The sequence below is a fragment of the Strigops habroptila genome, chromosome 11 (genome assembly GCF_004027225.2).
Source record: "Strigops habroptila isolate Jane chromosome 11, bStrHab1.2.pri, whole genome shotgun sequence".
In the NCBI taxonomy this organism is placed as follows: Eukaryota; Metazoa; Chordata; class Aves; order Psittaciformes; family Psittacidae; genus Strigops; species Strigops habroptila.
Window position 1 is genome coordinate 2,532,565 of NC_046360.1, and position 13,196 is coordinate 2,545,760.

General features: G+C 49.6%; 2 protein-coding genes across 22 annotated transcripts in view; both read left to right on the top strand.

Annotated features, from left to right (window-relative positions):
• Positions 1–2,635, top strand: part of CLIP1 (CAP-Gly domain containing linker protein 1) — a 72,340-nt gene extending 69,705 nt beyond the window's left edge. For 14 of the 18 annotated variants that reach the window (XM_030500776.1, XM_030500774.1, XM_030500778.1 and 11 more), the window contains 3 exons: positions 769–774; positions 1,292–1,416; positions 2,025–2,635. In XM_030500776.1, the coding sequence (XP_030356636.1) occupies positions 769–774; positions 1,292–1,416; positions 2,025–2,247 (354 nt within the window). In that variant the 3' untranslated portion in view covers positions 2,248–2,635. The remainder of the gene's footprint in view (positions 1–768; positions 775–1,291; positions 1,417–2,024) is intronic. The other 4 variants (XM_030500777.1, XM_030500779.1, XM_030500793.1 and 1 more) reach the window with 1 other exon arrangement.
• A 998-nt stretch (positions 2,636–3,633) lies between these two features.
• On the top strand, positions 3,634–13,040 carry VPS33A (VPS33A core subunit of CORVET and HOPS complexes). 4 transcript variants are annotated; one of them, XM_030500800.1, is made up of 13 exons: positions 3,634–3,765; positions 3,862–3,927; positions 4,007–4,134; positions 4,557–4,746; positions 5,579–5,695; positions 6,315–6,489; positions 7,184–7,377; positions 8,900–9,026; positions 9,226–9,293; positions 9,774–9,911; positions 10,260–10,397; positions 10,555–10,723; positions 11,257–13,040. In XM_030500800.1, exons 1-13 carry the CDS (start codon positions 3,664–3,666, stop codon positions 11,448–11,450), a joined length of 1,806 nt encoding a protein of 601 aa, XP_030356660.1. In that variant the 5' UTR covers positions 3,634–3,663; the 3' UTR covers positions 11,451–13,040. The 4 variants fall into 4 exon arrangements, 3 of the variants coding, with proteins under 3 accessions (XP_030356660.1, XP_030356662.1, XP_030356661.1); XR_003993662.1 differs by having other exon boundaries at positions 3,637–3,765; positions 9,774–10,069; XM_030500802.1 differs by lacking the exons at positions 9,226–9,293; positions 9,774–9,911; positions 10,260–10,397; positions 10,555–10,723; positions 11,257–13,040 and having other exon boundaries at positions 3,637–3,765; positions 8,809–8,960.
• The last annotated feature ends 156 nt before the right edge of the window (positions 13,041–13,196 follow it).

The following is a 13,196-nucleotide window of genomic DNA, read 5'->3' on the forward strand; positions in this document are numbered from 1 at the left end:
GAAAACAGCTGCCTGTCTGCAGGGACAGGAGATGCTTTTCAAAAGACAGTTCCTGTCAGATTTTGTAAATTGGGATGATATTGGGCACATTTATCTTGTAACCACCTGCTTCTGCAGGGAGATATTAATGACAGGGAATATTAAGAAGCAAGGGATGAGGGGTACTGGAGAAGTAGCTCTCGTGGCTGGAGGAGGCGAGCAGGAAAGCAGGGAGGCAGGTTCTGATGTGCAGCCCGTTGGTGTGGTGCAGCCCAGCAGAGCACACTCAGGAGCTGCTCCCTGGATTCTTTCCAAGGGTTCCTTGGGTGTGAATGAGGAATAAGGTGTGGGCCACCTGAACCTGCAGTGCTGGGAAATGGGCCGGCTGAGCTCCTGTGCTACTTCTGAGCTCCTGCAGTTGGAAATGCTGGTCTTTGCTGCTGCTTAACTGCAGAGTTAACTCAGAATGAGAGTTGGTATGTGCAGTGGAGCAGGGAAGCTGCTAAGTTCACATGTGCTGGGTAACAGGAGCAACGTGTGTCAGAGTATGATAATGAACTTGTGAAGCCTGTGACAACGAGTGCCTAGGAAACGAGGTTGGAATAGAAGCACCTTCTGCTCGTGACTGAAGTCCTTGTTAGATCCTTAGTCCTTGTTAGATCACTGGTGTCCTTCCTAGTGCGTGCAGAGATCAGAAGTCTGTAATTAACATCCACTAACCACCAGTCTTTTTCTGGTTTTCTGCCTCCTTGAATTCCCCTGCTGATGGCAACCCTTCCTCCCAACCAGCACGAGGTTTGTGCCACTTCTTGGCTTCCTTTCTCGTATTCACTGTGTTGATTTTGTATTGCTTGATTACGTTCAGAGATCTCTGTGGGAGATGCTGATGGGTGCGCTGTGCTGTCCTGCTGCCCCTTGGGATGGCTCCAAGAGTATCCAGCAGAGCTACAGGCTCGGGGGCGCAGGGACACGGTTCTGATCGGAATTACACGTGGGATTTGTGTTCAAAATGTAGCATTAGAAAAGGAAGTCGAGCGGTGAGTGGTGGCTTGAGACCCACCAAAGTCTGTCAGAGGGGTTGGCAGGGAGGAAGAGCCTGGCTCCCTGGGCAGCGATCGTGCTGGGGGTTTCAGAGGTCCTTTGGGATGTTCCCATGGCTTGTCCTGTCTGCGGGAGCGCTGTGTAATACAGTGGTCCAGTGGCAGGAGTCAGCGCAGGGCTGTGCAGGTCAGTCTGAGGGTTATTCCTTTGTTGCTCACTTTCTCTGAAGCTCAGTCCTTAATCTGCTGATTGTCCTTCTTGACTGTTGTAGATCGACTTCCTGAATTCAGTGATAGTGGATCTGCAGAGGAGAAATGAAGAATTAAACTTGAAAATACAAAGAATGTGTGAAGCAGCCCTCAACGGCAACGAAGAGGAGATAAATAACTACGACAGGTATAAATCCCAAAGGAAACCTTGGCTTGTGTTGGGAACTGTTGGTAGCAGTCAGCTGCACAGTGCACTGGCCTGGTGGTGGCTGCTGGGAAGGAAAAACATAGCATTCCCTTGAATTTAGCAACTGAATCCAGCCTTATTTCAGGTCCAAAATGATTCTATGATTATCAGTCACAAGCACTGATGTATTGTAACAGGTTTGTTGTCAGCCTGGGTTAAGTCTGGCCCCTTCCAAGTTGAAGAGAACCATCTTTGCTCTCAAGCTGCACTGAGAGGGGGGAGATGCAGTCTGGGGAAGCTGAACTATCACTTCAGATCTGTTCTCTCAAAGGAAAAAAGAAACAAACTGTTTTTTAAATAACATCTGTATTTGTGCAAATATTTACACAAATGGAGGAGTCTGTTTGGTAAATATTACAGTGGATTATGGGGGTAGTTGAGGTGTCTGAAGATCTCCAGAAGGGATTTTGTGATTTATGTTTTTGTTGACCACCGTCATGTTTCCTTGGTCTCAGTAATCACAAAGCAGCTTATTGGGCAGGGGAGGGACACAGGCCTTTCCCCTTTATGAGCCCCCTGCTTGACTTGTGCTGGTGCTGCCCTTGCAGCGAGGAGGAAAGCCTGTCCAAGAAGAAACCTCGCCTCTTCTGCGACATCTGTGGCTGCTTCGACCTTCACGACACCGAGGACTGCCCGACGCAGGCGCAGATGCTGGAGGAGCCGCCGCACTCGGCCTACCACGGCAGCAGGAGGGAGGAGCGGCCCTACTGCGACACCTGCGAGATGTTCGGGCACTGGACGGCCGATTGCAACGACGACGAGACCTTCTGACGCAGCAGTGGCGGCGGGACGGCCGGACTGTGCCCTCGGCAGCCACTGCCCACCACCAGCATTGCCCTCTGCTGAAGGGCAGGAAAGGGACAACGTTTCTTGACCCTCTGGCTCCCCTTCCCTTTGGCCCATCCGCTCCGGAATCAGTAAATGGATAACCGTTTTGCTCCTCCACTACTAAATGCCCCACATCTCCCTTTAACAAAACTTTAAGTGGAATATAAATAAATGATTTAACAAATGACTTTATGCTGTTTCTTCCCAGGTTCTGGGTTTGTCCCCACTCTTAACCAGAAATGCCCTCGTGCTGTTGCATCTATTGATGGGAAAACGTGTATAGGAATGAAGCACTATAGTTATATTAAAGCTTATTTAAATACCTTAAAAATTATGCTGTTAATTTTCATATTTGCACTAAACCATTTTAAGGCTGAATTTGTACATTTAGATTTCTAAGCTTTTTTTTTTTTTTTTTTATTTGGACACTGGACTGGGTTTGACAAATGTTTCCTCTTTATTTCCCTTTACTCCTGTGGTTGTGATTTCGCTCAGTGAACGTGAGCTCCGGGTCGTGGTTTGGTGAGTGTGAATCGTGGAGCAGGTAAGAACCGGAGCTGCCGCCATGGGGCTGCAGCTCTGCCCCCCTCAGGTGTGGGATACCCCTTTGTTGGCATTCTCTCGGCTTCTCTATAGCGTGTGCGTGGTGTGTGTGTATATATGCATATATATATTAAAAGTTATATTTTGGAAAAAAAAGAGCAGATGTGTTTTCTTTCCTACCTTTCGGTGCTGTTAAGAAGGGGATGGGCTCCATGTGGGGATAGAGGTGCCTGGGAATAAACAGAGAAGTGTTAACAGCACTGTGGGATGGTTTTACTGTGGCAGGAGCGTTCCTGGGAATGGCTGAGTGTTACCGGCACCAACACACAGCCAGAAGATGGGGAATTAGAGGTTAAGCAGCTCTTTACTGCGATGATAAATGATGTTGGTTTTCCCTTTGAAGGAAATACTCCTGGAAAAAGCCAATCCTGGAATCGCAGAGAGGCGGCAGGACGAGCTGGAGCCGGTGCTGTAGTGCACGGCAGCTTTCTGCTACATACATGTATTTATAGTAGCATATACAGTTTTAAATGGCTGCCCCATCCCTGGCAGTGTTCAAGGCCAGGTTGGACACAGGGGCTTGGAGCAACCTGCTCCAGTGGAAGGTGTCCCTGCCCGTGGCTGGGCGCTGGGCTCCCTCCCAGCCCGCTCCCCGGCCCCGTGGATGTCGGCAGGACACGCCGCCTCCAGCGCCGCGCCGCGACCACCAGGGGGGGCTGTCTCTCTCTCTCTTCTCGTTGCCCCGCCCTTCCCCTCACGTGGCCTAAATCATGTGTCCGCCGCCGTCACGTGAGCGGGGACGGGGACGGTTCCGCGATGGCGGCGCACCTGAGCTCGGGGCGCGTGAACCTGACGGCGCTGCGCGAGGCGGGGCGGCGCGAGCTGCGCGAGTTCCTCGACAAATGCGCGGGGAGCAAGGTGCGGGGGGGGAGGGGCCGCTCTGACCCCCCCTGTGCCCTTCCCCCCCCGTCTGACACCCCCCTTGTACCCCCCCCCCCCCCCCCCCCCCCCCAGGCCATCGTGTGGGACGAGTCCCTGACGGGGCCCTTCGGGCTGATCGCGCAGTACTCGCTGCTCAAGGTAAAGGCGATGGGGGTCCCCGCGCCGCGCGGGTGCTGTGGCCGCGCTGTGCTGATGCGCTTCCCCCTGCCTTGCCCAGGAGCATGAGGTGGAGAAGATGTTCACGCTCAAGCCCGGCCGCCTGCCCCAGGCCGATGTCAAGAACATCATCTTCTTCGTGAGGCCCAAGCTGGAGCTGATGGACATCATCACGGACAACGTGCTCAGGTACAGCGGGGCGGGGCGTGCTGCTGCTCTGGGGCGCTGGCTGGGGCTCCCCCCAAAGGAGGGGACGGGCTGGAGCCACCAAACCTGGTTTGTCACGTCTGGGCTGGGAGGAAGCTGCAGCTTGATCTGTCCCAGGGTCCAGGCTGGAGTGTGAGATGCCTCGGGAGGGTGTCACTTTGGCTGGTGATGGGGAGGGTCGTTCCTTGTCGGGAAGACATAAGCTCCTTCTGATTAGCTGCAATAAGTCATGCTTTGATTGACCATTCTTTGAGCACTGCAGCAAAGCCTTGCCCTGTGGCTGTGGATGTGTGTGGTAAACAATACGCTGGGAGTGGAAGTCAGTAATGACAACTAAATGCAGCATTCCCGTTTTCGTTGGCATTCCGTGCCCCCAGCCCGTGGTCTGTGCTGTGACTCCCCAGGGAGGACAGAGGCCGCTCTCCCCAGAGGGACTTCCACATCCTGTTCGTGCCGCGCCGCAGCCTGCTGTGCGAGCAGTGGCTGAAGGAGCAGGGGGTGCTGGGGTCCTTCATCCACCGCGAGCAGTACAGCCTGGACCTCATACCCTTCGATGGAGACCTGCTCTCCATGGAGGCTGAGAGCGCCTTCAAGGTGAGCACTCACCTCGTGTCTGGGGAGAAACGTGTTGTGGTTTTGTGCTGGTCCAGAGGCTCTCCAGGGGTTTGTCGGTGACTGTGCAGCAGGGAGAGGCCTTACAGAGCAAACGTGATCCCAAGTGCTGCTCTGAGCCGTGGCTGCTCTCGGTGTTTCCTGACACCAAGCTGCACCCCAGCTCCTCCAGCTGTAGCTGCTGGTGCTGTTCCCACAAATCGAGCACTCCTGAGGCTTAAAATACTTTGTTGTTGCAAACAGCCAGCACTATTTGTGTCACTACGCAGCCGAAGAGCCACATACAGTAATTAATACAGAGTGTTAATACAGAGTAGTTAATACAGTAGTTAATACGGAGTTGCTGTGCTCCAAACTGCACCAAGAACTAGCAACTGTCATGTACCAGCGGCAGTGTCCTGTTCCCTCAGAATGCTGTGTCTGGGGACAGAAAGGTTTGAGACTTTCTTTGGTCTTCTCTGCCTTATTAAGTGTAGCCCAGAGGACACGCTGAGGCTTGCTGCTGCTTGTTGACAGCTGTGGAGAGGTGCTGTGTGCTCAGATCGGCCTGGATTAGTGGGAGGGACTCTCTGTAGTTGCTTTCTGTCTCTCTTACTCCTCTCTAACTGGGAGTAGTGTGTGAGTTCAGAAGCTCTACAGTGTCTGATCAAACGATCTGATGTAGTGACAGCACAGATAAGGTCCATATTTGCCAATAGCCACAGTCTTTTTCCAGCCTGTGTCTCCTCTGAACTGTTCACAAGGAACACATTCTGCTGGGGGAGCTGCTGTGTCGGATCGACACCTTCCATGGGGAATCCTTGTTGTTGTTTAGGAATGTTACCTGGAGAGCGACCAGACGAGTCTGTACCACGCGGCCAAGGGGCTGATGACGCTGCAGGCTCTGTACGGAACCATCCCACAGATCTTCGGGAAGGGCGAGTGTGCTCGGGTGAGGCAAATGCTGCTGCTGGGAAAACACATCTTGTCCTGCGGGACTGCCTGGGGCAGTGTGTCGTTAGATGCACCCCTCAGGTTTCTGAATCCACCCACGGACCCCTCTTGTCATACCGGAATTTCAGGATCATGGCCTTGGGTCTTTGTCATCTCTGGCCAAAAGAACAGTCTCTGCTGTTCCATAAGTCTTCCTGTCAGGAGAATTGAGCTGATTTCATGTGCTTTTTGCTCATAGGTACACTGCCTTTGTGTTCTCAGCAGTTGTTCTTTCTGTGGCGTTTTAACACTTGGTTGTTGGTATCAGAAGGGCTGAATGAAGTGGGAAGTATTGTAACCTGCTGCTCATGCCTTGGCTTTCTCATCTCTCCCTGTCACTCACTCACTCTTTCTTCTTCTCTCTGATCAACCTGTGGTTTATCTGGTACCTTTTATAATGAGGTATTGGCTCGAGATGAACCCAGTGCTTTGGCCACAGTCGCTCTCACTCAGCTGCAGGGAGCAGCAGAGGAGGACTTTGTTTCCTCTCTCTGGTCCTGCCCCTGCTACATCACTGCTGCATCAAATCCGTCTCTGGTGGCCTGCACCATAACCAGACCGATGTGATTTCTTTTCAGCACGTGGCTAACATGATGATCAGGATGAAGCGCGAGTTCCCTGGGAGCCAGAACTCGATATTTCCCGTCTTTGACACCCTCTTGTTGCTGGACCGCAATGTTGACCTGCTGACGCCGCTGGCCACGCAGCTCACCTACGAGGGGCTGATAGATGAAATCTATGGGATCCAGAACAGTGAGTACTGTGGGTGAGGGGTCTCTGCTGTGCTGGAGCGGGCTGAGGTGTCTCAGGTGGGTTCCTGCTTCACTAAATGACTCTGATGTGGGAGCAGCTCACTGGAACTTAGTGCAGGGATGGTTCGGTCCCAAGCTAGAGCCCGTCATCGAGATCATCTCTGGCTCTCTGCAAAGGAAGGGAAGTTGAGAGCAGTGCTTGGCTCCTGAATGGGCATGTTGTGGATGTGGGCTGGGTGCAGACGCAGTGATGTGCAACACATGGTGTGGGAGCACAAATGTTAGTGTGTGCTTTGCCCTCCAGTGTCACCTGAGAGGACAGGCAGAGTTTGTGAAGGGCTATTCAGAGCGGTCTCTGGCTCTTGAAGAGGTAGAAAGAATAACTCCAGAGAGGCACTTATGGGGTTTATTCCGTCCTGCTGTACTGGCCGGAAGGCTGCCTCCAGGCCTTGTTGAAAGCTTGGTGGTTAGCACCTGAGTTCTGGTCACGTCTGTATGAGTCTCTGGGTCCCTGGGGGAGTACAGGGAGTCTCTCCTTAGTTAACACATATGCACTGAGCTGTCTGGGCATTTATATTAGCTTTGCTGCTCAGAACTGTTTCCTGCTCAGGGGACACATTTCCACGGCCTGTTTATCTCTACTTCTGGTGGCGAAGTTCCACTCTTTGTAAGGGTTATTTCTCTGCACTTGGTAGCTTATGTGAAACTCCCTCCCGAGAAGTTTGCCCCGAAGAAGCAGGGTGAGGGTGGGAAAGATCTCCCCACAGAACCCAAGAAGCTCCAGCTGAACTCTGCTGAAGAGCTCTATGCTGAAATCCGGGACAAGAACTTCAATGCTGTCGGGTCAGTGCTGAGCAAGAAAGCCAAGATCATCTCTGCAGCCTTTGAGGTGAGGCCTGTATCCAGCCGTGCATCCCTTGGGCATTCTTGTTGTCAGAGAAGTCACAGTCTGCATTCAGCAGGGCTGTGATTGGCAGCTCGAGCTGTTGCCACGGAGTAATCCCTCAGCCAGATTAAAACCAGGTAGTCTGTTTTAGCATACTGGTCAATTCCACTTTGTGGCTGTTGTTTCCTGTTAACTGAAAGGTCCTTTTCCCTTCGTATTCACTGAAGATGCAGAGAAAAGGCTTTAAGGAATAGAACTCCAGAATGTGCATTCATAGAGCATTATGGCTAGTGTAAAAAACAACAGGAACGTGAAAAAGACACTGTCTGACAGGAGGTTTGACCTATAAACTCACACTCACGTGTCACCTTAGATAAAGCTGGAGGGTGCTGTGGGCTGTGTTTGTGGTTTTGTTTAAAAACATCCTGTTCATGATTCATAAAGAAACTGAGATCCCATGTTCCTGCTTTCAGACTTCACGGTGAGTCTCAAGAGAACATGTTACACTGTTTGTATTTATTTCCTTGGGGTTTTTCTTTGCCTCTTCACTTCTGCCACATTTAAGACGAGGTAGCGGTACCTTAACTGAAATAGCGTGTGTTCAGCCTCACCTCCTATTATTGCAATATTAGAGGTGAAGGTGCTAAAGATGGATTATTCTTACGGGTTGTTAAAAAAAAAGGAAACTTTACAAACTGTCAGAGGTAATAGGTGATAATGAAGCAGTGACACATTGGCAGCAGAGGACTCCTTCGTTGCAGGCTGCGTCATTATCACCCTCCTGCCTGCACTTGCCCATTTAAATCCTTCACATCAGTCAAATGATTATTTTTATTCCAAGTTGCAGCAAGAGGCACAAATGAAACACAGATCTCTGGACTGCTCTGAGAGCTGAAGTCTGCACTGTGCTTCATCAGATCCTTGCTCAAAACCTGGGACATGGTTACAGCCAGGTACAGTGAATGGCAGGCTCCTGCTCACGAGGGACACAGACCCCACCAACCCAGTTCCTCAGCACCTTTCACTCCTGCTCCGGGGGGAAATCTCTGAGTGCCTTTGCCTACAGCTCTGTGGTTACTGGCACTGGCACAGGGTGCCCAGAGAAGCTGTGGCTGCCCCATCCCTGGCAGTGTTCAAGGCCAGGTTGGACACAGGGGCTTGGAGCAACCTGCTCTAGTGGAAGGTGTCCCTGCCCGTGGCAGGGGGTTGGAACTGGATGAGCTTTAAGGTCCCTTCCAACACAAACCATTCTATGATAAAAAGTGACTGACAACACTGGCAAAATGGGCAAAAACCAGCCTAATGATCCTGTATTACGTCCTCCCTCTTCTAATGATCGAAGTGCTCTTACAGGTAACAGTGTGACTGTAGTGTAAGCATTTAAAGTGTTTCGTCTAAAAGGTTGTGTGTATCTAACGCTATCTGCTGTTGCAGTGAGTACAGTGAAAAACCTTTCCATGACACAATGATCTCGTTGGTGTTACTGCTCTGAACAAGCCCTAACCTAAGCGATGCCTTTCTTTAGGAACGCCACCACGCAAAGACCGTTGGAGAGATTAAACAGTTTGTCTCACAGCTGCCACACATGCAGGCGGCAAGAAGCTCTCTAGCAAACCACACCTCCATTGCAGAACTCATCAAAGACATCACCAGTGAGTAGTCCTTCCTCATCAGTGAGTATAACAGTTGTTCTGACTCATTTAACCACAGCAAGAGGCAAGACAACTTGATGGACATTATTCAGCCTGGCAGAAATTTGCTTTGCTCCATCCAGTGCATCTCTGCTGAAATGTTAATGTAGGAAATAAGCTGTTGGTTGCTGTTCTATTGACTTTCATTCTTTTCCCAAAGCATCTGAAGATTTCTTTGATAATTTAACGGTGGAACAAGAGTTCATGTCTGGAATAGACACAGACAAGGTAAGTAGATAATGACCATTAGTGACTCTTATGTCTTAAAAATAAGAAACCCAAACCCAGTGTATTTCTCTGGAGTTTTTTCCATTTGTGGTTATTTTTTTGTGACAGGAAACATCTGCTCTAGGTGATGTCTGTCTCCTTCCAGTGTCAAGGCTGGGAGCTCTCATATGCATCTCCTTGCACATTTGCAATTTGAGGCATCAGGGCAAGATTGAAGACTGTTAATCGGGATGTTTTCTGTGCATCAGATACAGTTTAGCTATTGACTGTGGAATTGTTGTGCTCTAGAAAGACACAAGGTGGAACCAAAGCTGGATCACGGATTTACTGGTCTTGAGCTGCCTGAAGAGCATCTGCCCCCTCTTTCTCGCTGTTTCAGAGATACTAGGCAAAACCAGAGCTTTCATTCCAGGTGTTCTAGGCACTTCAGTAGGTCTTTAAATAACAGCTGATGTATTTTTATTTATTTATTTTTAATAGGTTAACAATTACATTGAAGACTGCATAGCTCAAAAACATCCATTAATCAAGATCTTGCGCCTCGTTTGCTTGCAATCTGTGTGCAATAGTGGACTGAAGCAGAAGGTTCTGGACCATTACAAAAGAGAGATTCTCCAGGTTGGGCTGAACTTTTGGATCCACACATTTCTGAGACAATCCCACCAAATCCTCAGCTCTGCAGCACTTCCCTTCTAGACAGACCCATCAACACATGGCCAGCGTGTGCAGAGGGAGCACTGAGGCTTCTGGGTGGGCTGACAGCAATGGCTCAGGAGGTGCTGATACGTGGTTTACAACATGTAGATACAGAGGGGTTTATATCATTGCACTTCTTACTATTATAATTGAAACACCCCAGATTAACCAAAAAGCTTTTTAAAATGAACATCTTTGTCTTTATATACTTTAAACGCTCTGGTCATGGATTATTGATGTGGTATTAACAGTGACTTCTTCACATTGCAGACTTACGGCTATGAACATATATTGACCTTAAACAACTTGGAGAAGGCTGGACTCCTGAAACCTCAGACAGGCGGCAGGAATAACTACCCAACGATCAGGAAAACCCTGCGCTTATGGATGGATGATGTTAACGAACAGGTAAACGGGCACCTTCACAGTGACCATTGCATCTAATGATACAGAACTGTGTGCAGCAGGAAAACCTTCATCTTTGTTTCATTATTACTACTTTATGGTGCTGTTCTGCAGCATGGAGCAGCTCTCACCCCTGCTCACGCTCTGCTCTCTCCTGCAGAACCCCAATGACATTTCCTACGTGTACAGTGGCTACGCGCCGCTGAGCGTCCGCCTGGCCCAGCTACTGGCTCGCCCAGGGTGGAGGAGCATAGAGGAGGTTCTGAAGATGCTGCCGGGTCCCCATTTTGAGGAGAGGCAGCAGCTACCCACTGGCCTTCAGAAAAAGCGTAAGTTTTGCTTTGGTTCCCCATTTTTTAAAGGGAGATGCATGTCTGTGTGGCTGGAATGAAACAAACTGAAATCAGGGCTGGCAGAGTCCAGGCACCTATCTCATCTCCCTGTCCCACTGTAGTGTTAGGTCTCCCAAGCCTATTTTGGACAGATAGCTTTCTGGCCTCTTTAAAACATGCAGTCACAAACTCAGCCTGCTGTGCACAGCACCATGTGCACTGAAGATAGAACAGAGCTGTACATTTATTTAACTTCTCATGAGAGTACTCAAGTAAGCCCTAACCTTACACTGTGAGTTTAACAACTAACGTTACTTTGCACTCTCTAGTCCTAAGCCTGGGCGGGCAGGAGCATATCCTCTAAAGAGACCCCAAAGCTGGGAGGAGAGTCTGCATTTCTGGGCCTAGTGTTTTGCCCAATAGGTTTCTCCTCTAATTCAGCCACTATCTTTATTTTAGTTTTAGGTTATTTTGAATTTGACTGACAGTTGATGTAGAACTACAACCTGTAAGTGTCTCTGAATTCACAGGTCAACACGGTGAGAACCGAGTCACGCTGGTGTTCTTCCTGGGAGGAGTAACGTACGCAGAAATTGCTGCACTGAGATTTCTGTCCCAGATGGAAGATGGAGGCACAGAGTATGTCATTGCCACTACAAAACTGATCAATGGGACAAGCTGGATCAAATCCTTGATGGAAAAACTAGAACCTGCCCCATTCTAAGGTCTGTGGTGAGAGACAGTGAAGGTGAGAGGCCCCACGAACACAGGCACATCAGCTTCTGGTCTTTTGGCATGGCTTGAACATCGGGGAGACAAGACAGTGCAAGAAGGTCTCCTGAGACCAGCTCATGATGGAGTTTACCCTCATCCCTCTCTGCACTTGTGTACCTACTGTTTGTGGAACTTCCTAGTAGACAAAGTAGCTCCTTTAGAGCTACTTTAGCTCCTTAGAGCTGAAAGACACTAACAATGAAATAAACAGTGGGAGAAAGAGAGATCCCTGCTCGTGGTCTGGATTGGCAAACAAGTGATGGGGTAGCAGGGGTTGGGCCTGGTCCTTCCATTTGGCAAATTGCTGGGGTTTTTTTTCCCTTTACTTTCAGTGGAAATGTGATTACTTCTTTTTACCCTCCTAAGGTGCTGAGGAGGCAGGATGTTTTCTGTTCCTGCTTTCATACCAATATTCCCAGCTGACTGCACAATGGAAAGAGAACTCCTATAGAGGGGAAGCAGTAACTTTTTTACTGCATACATTTAGAAACTTCCTGGCTCTCAGGCATCGAGAATAATGCAGCTGCAGGACATGCTTGGCCTGTGGCAGCTCTTACAGGCTGGCTGTTATGGTTAGGTGCCTGTAGGCCACACTGAAGTCCACTGTCCTGAATGCTTTGGCCAAGACATTCACTGGGTTTCCTGCAGCAACAGCTAAACCTGGAACTATCCACATGCACGTCAACAGCACTGACTATGAAAACAAGCAACTGCACCCAAATTATGAGATGCTTGAGTCTTCTACTGCAGTCGCCCTCTGAAGGTTTGTTTGTCCTGGGTACACCCACCTGACTCAGGAAAGCTACTCCAGGGTATGAATTACATCAGTATGTCAAGAGCTTATGTCTGAAGACACACAAACACTCCTTGCATGGGACTCAGGCCAAAAATAGCTATGTCAGTGACCCAGTAAACAGCGGGTTTCAGACAGACACTTTTTTCTCTCCCCCTGTTCAGTTTATAAACTGTGGTACTTGCTGCTGCAACTGGTGTAGAGCTCAACATTATAAAATGGAATTTTCCATGGTCTTGGTGGCAGGGCCCTTGGTGGTGCTGAGCCAACGGGTGCCAAGAGGCAGCTTCAGCTCTCGGAGACTTGGCCTTGCTGATGGCCAGGGGCTGGGAAGGCAGAGCAGGGTCCTTGCTTACCGTGTGCAGCTGCCACTGCCAGAGCCTGCTGCTGTGCCTCAGCCCTCTCTCCCCACGGTCACCATCACTCTACTCACATGCTTCTACAGCAACCACTGGGGACTGATTCATGCTACGTTTTACTCTTAAATAGTTAAAAACAACTGAAAAAAAACCCATCCCACACCTGAAATCACTCTCAGCAAACACAGCTGCTCTCAGTTATCCTGCATAATGCACATTACATCCCAAAACCCCCTGCATTTTGCCAAGGTGTTAAACTTACGACTGTGGGTTTCAGTCTTGTTTTGTAAGACTGAGTTCTGCCAAATCAGCCCAGTCACAGAGCCCCCCTGTCTGTCTAACTCCACTTGGCTCATTATAACAAAATAAAAAGTGTGTTTGATCTTTTTGAAGTGTTTCTCTCTCTTTTCACTGCAATAAAACCTAAATAAAATAACCCAAACCTCTGCACTGTGGTCGCTGTGTCCTTCTCCCCCTGCCCCAGGATAATTAACTTCAATTGAAACTGTTTCTCTAACAGCTCAAGGCTTTTTCTTCTAAGTTT

Bases quoted from the DNA above. Each gene is read 5' to 3' on its own strand.
- VPS33A (XM_030500800.1), top strand. From the start codon at position 3,664: ATGGCGGCGCACCTGAGCTCGGGGCGCGTGAACCTGACGGCGCTGCGC. The intron at 3,766-3,861 runs GTGCGGGGGGGG...CCCCCCCCCCAG, and splicing joins ACAAATGCGCGGGGAGCAAG to GCCATCGTGTGGGACGAGTC. The intron at 7,378-8,899 runs GTGAGGCCTGTA...GCCTTTCTTTAG, and splicing joins TCATCTCTGCAGCCTTTGAG to GAACGCCACCACGCAAAGAC.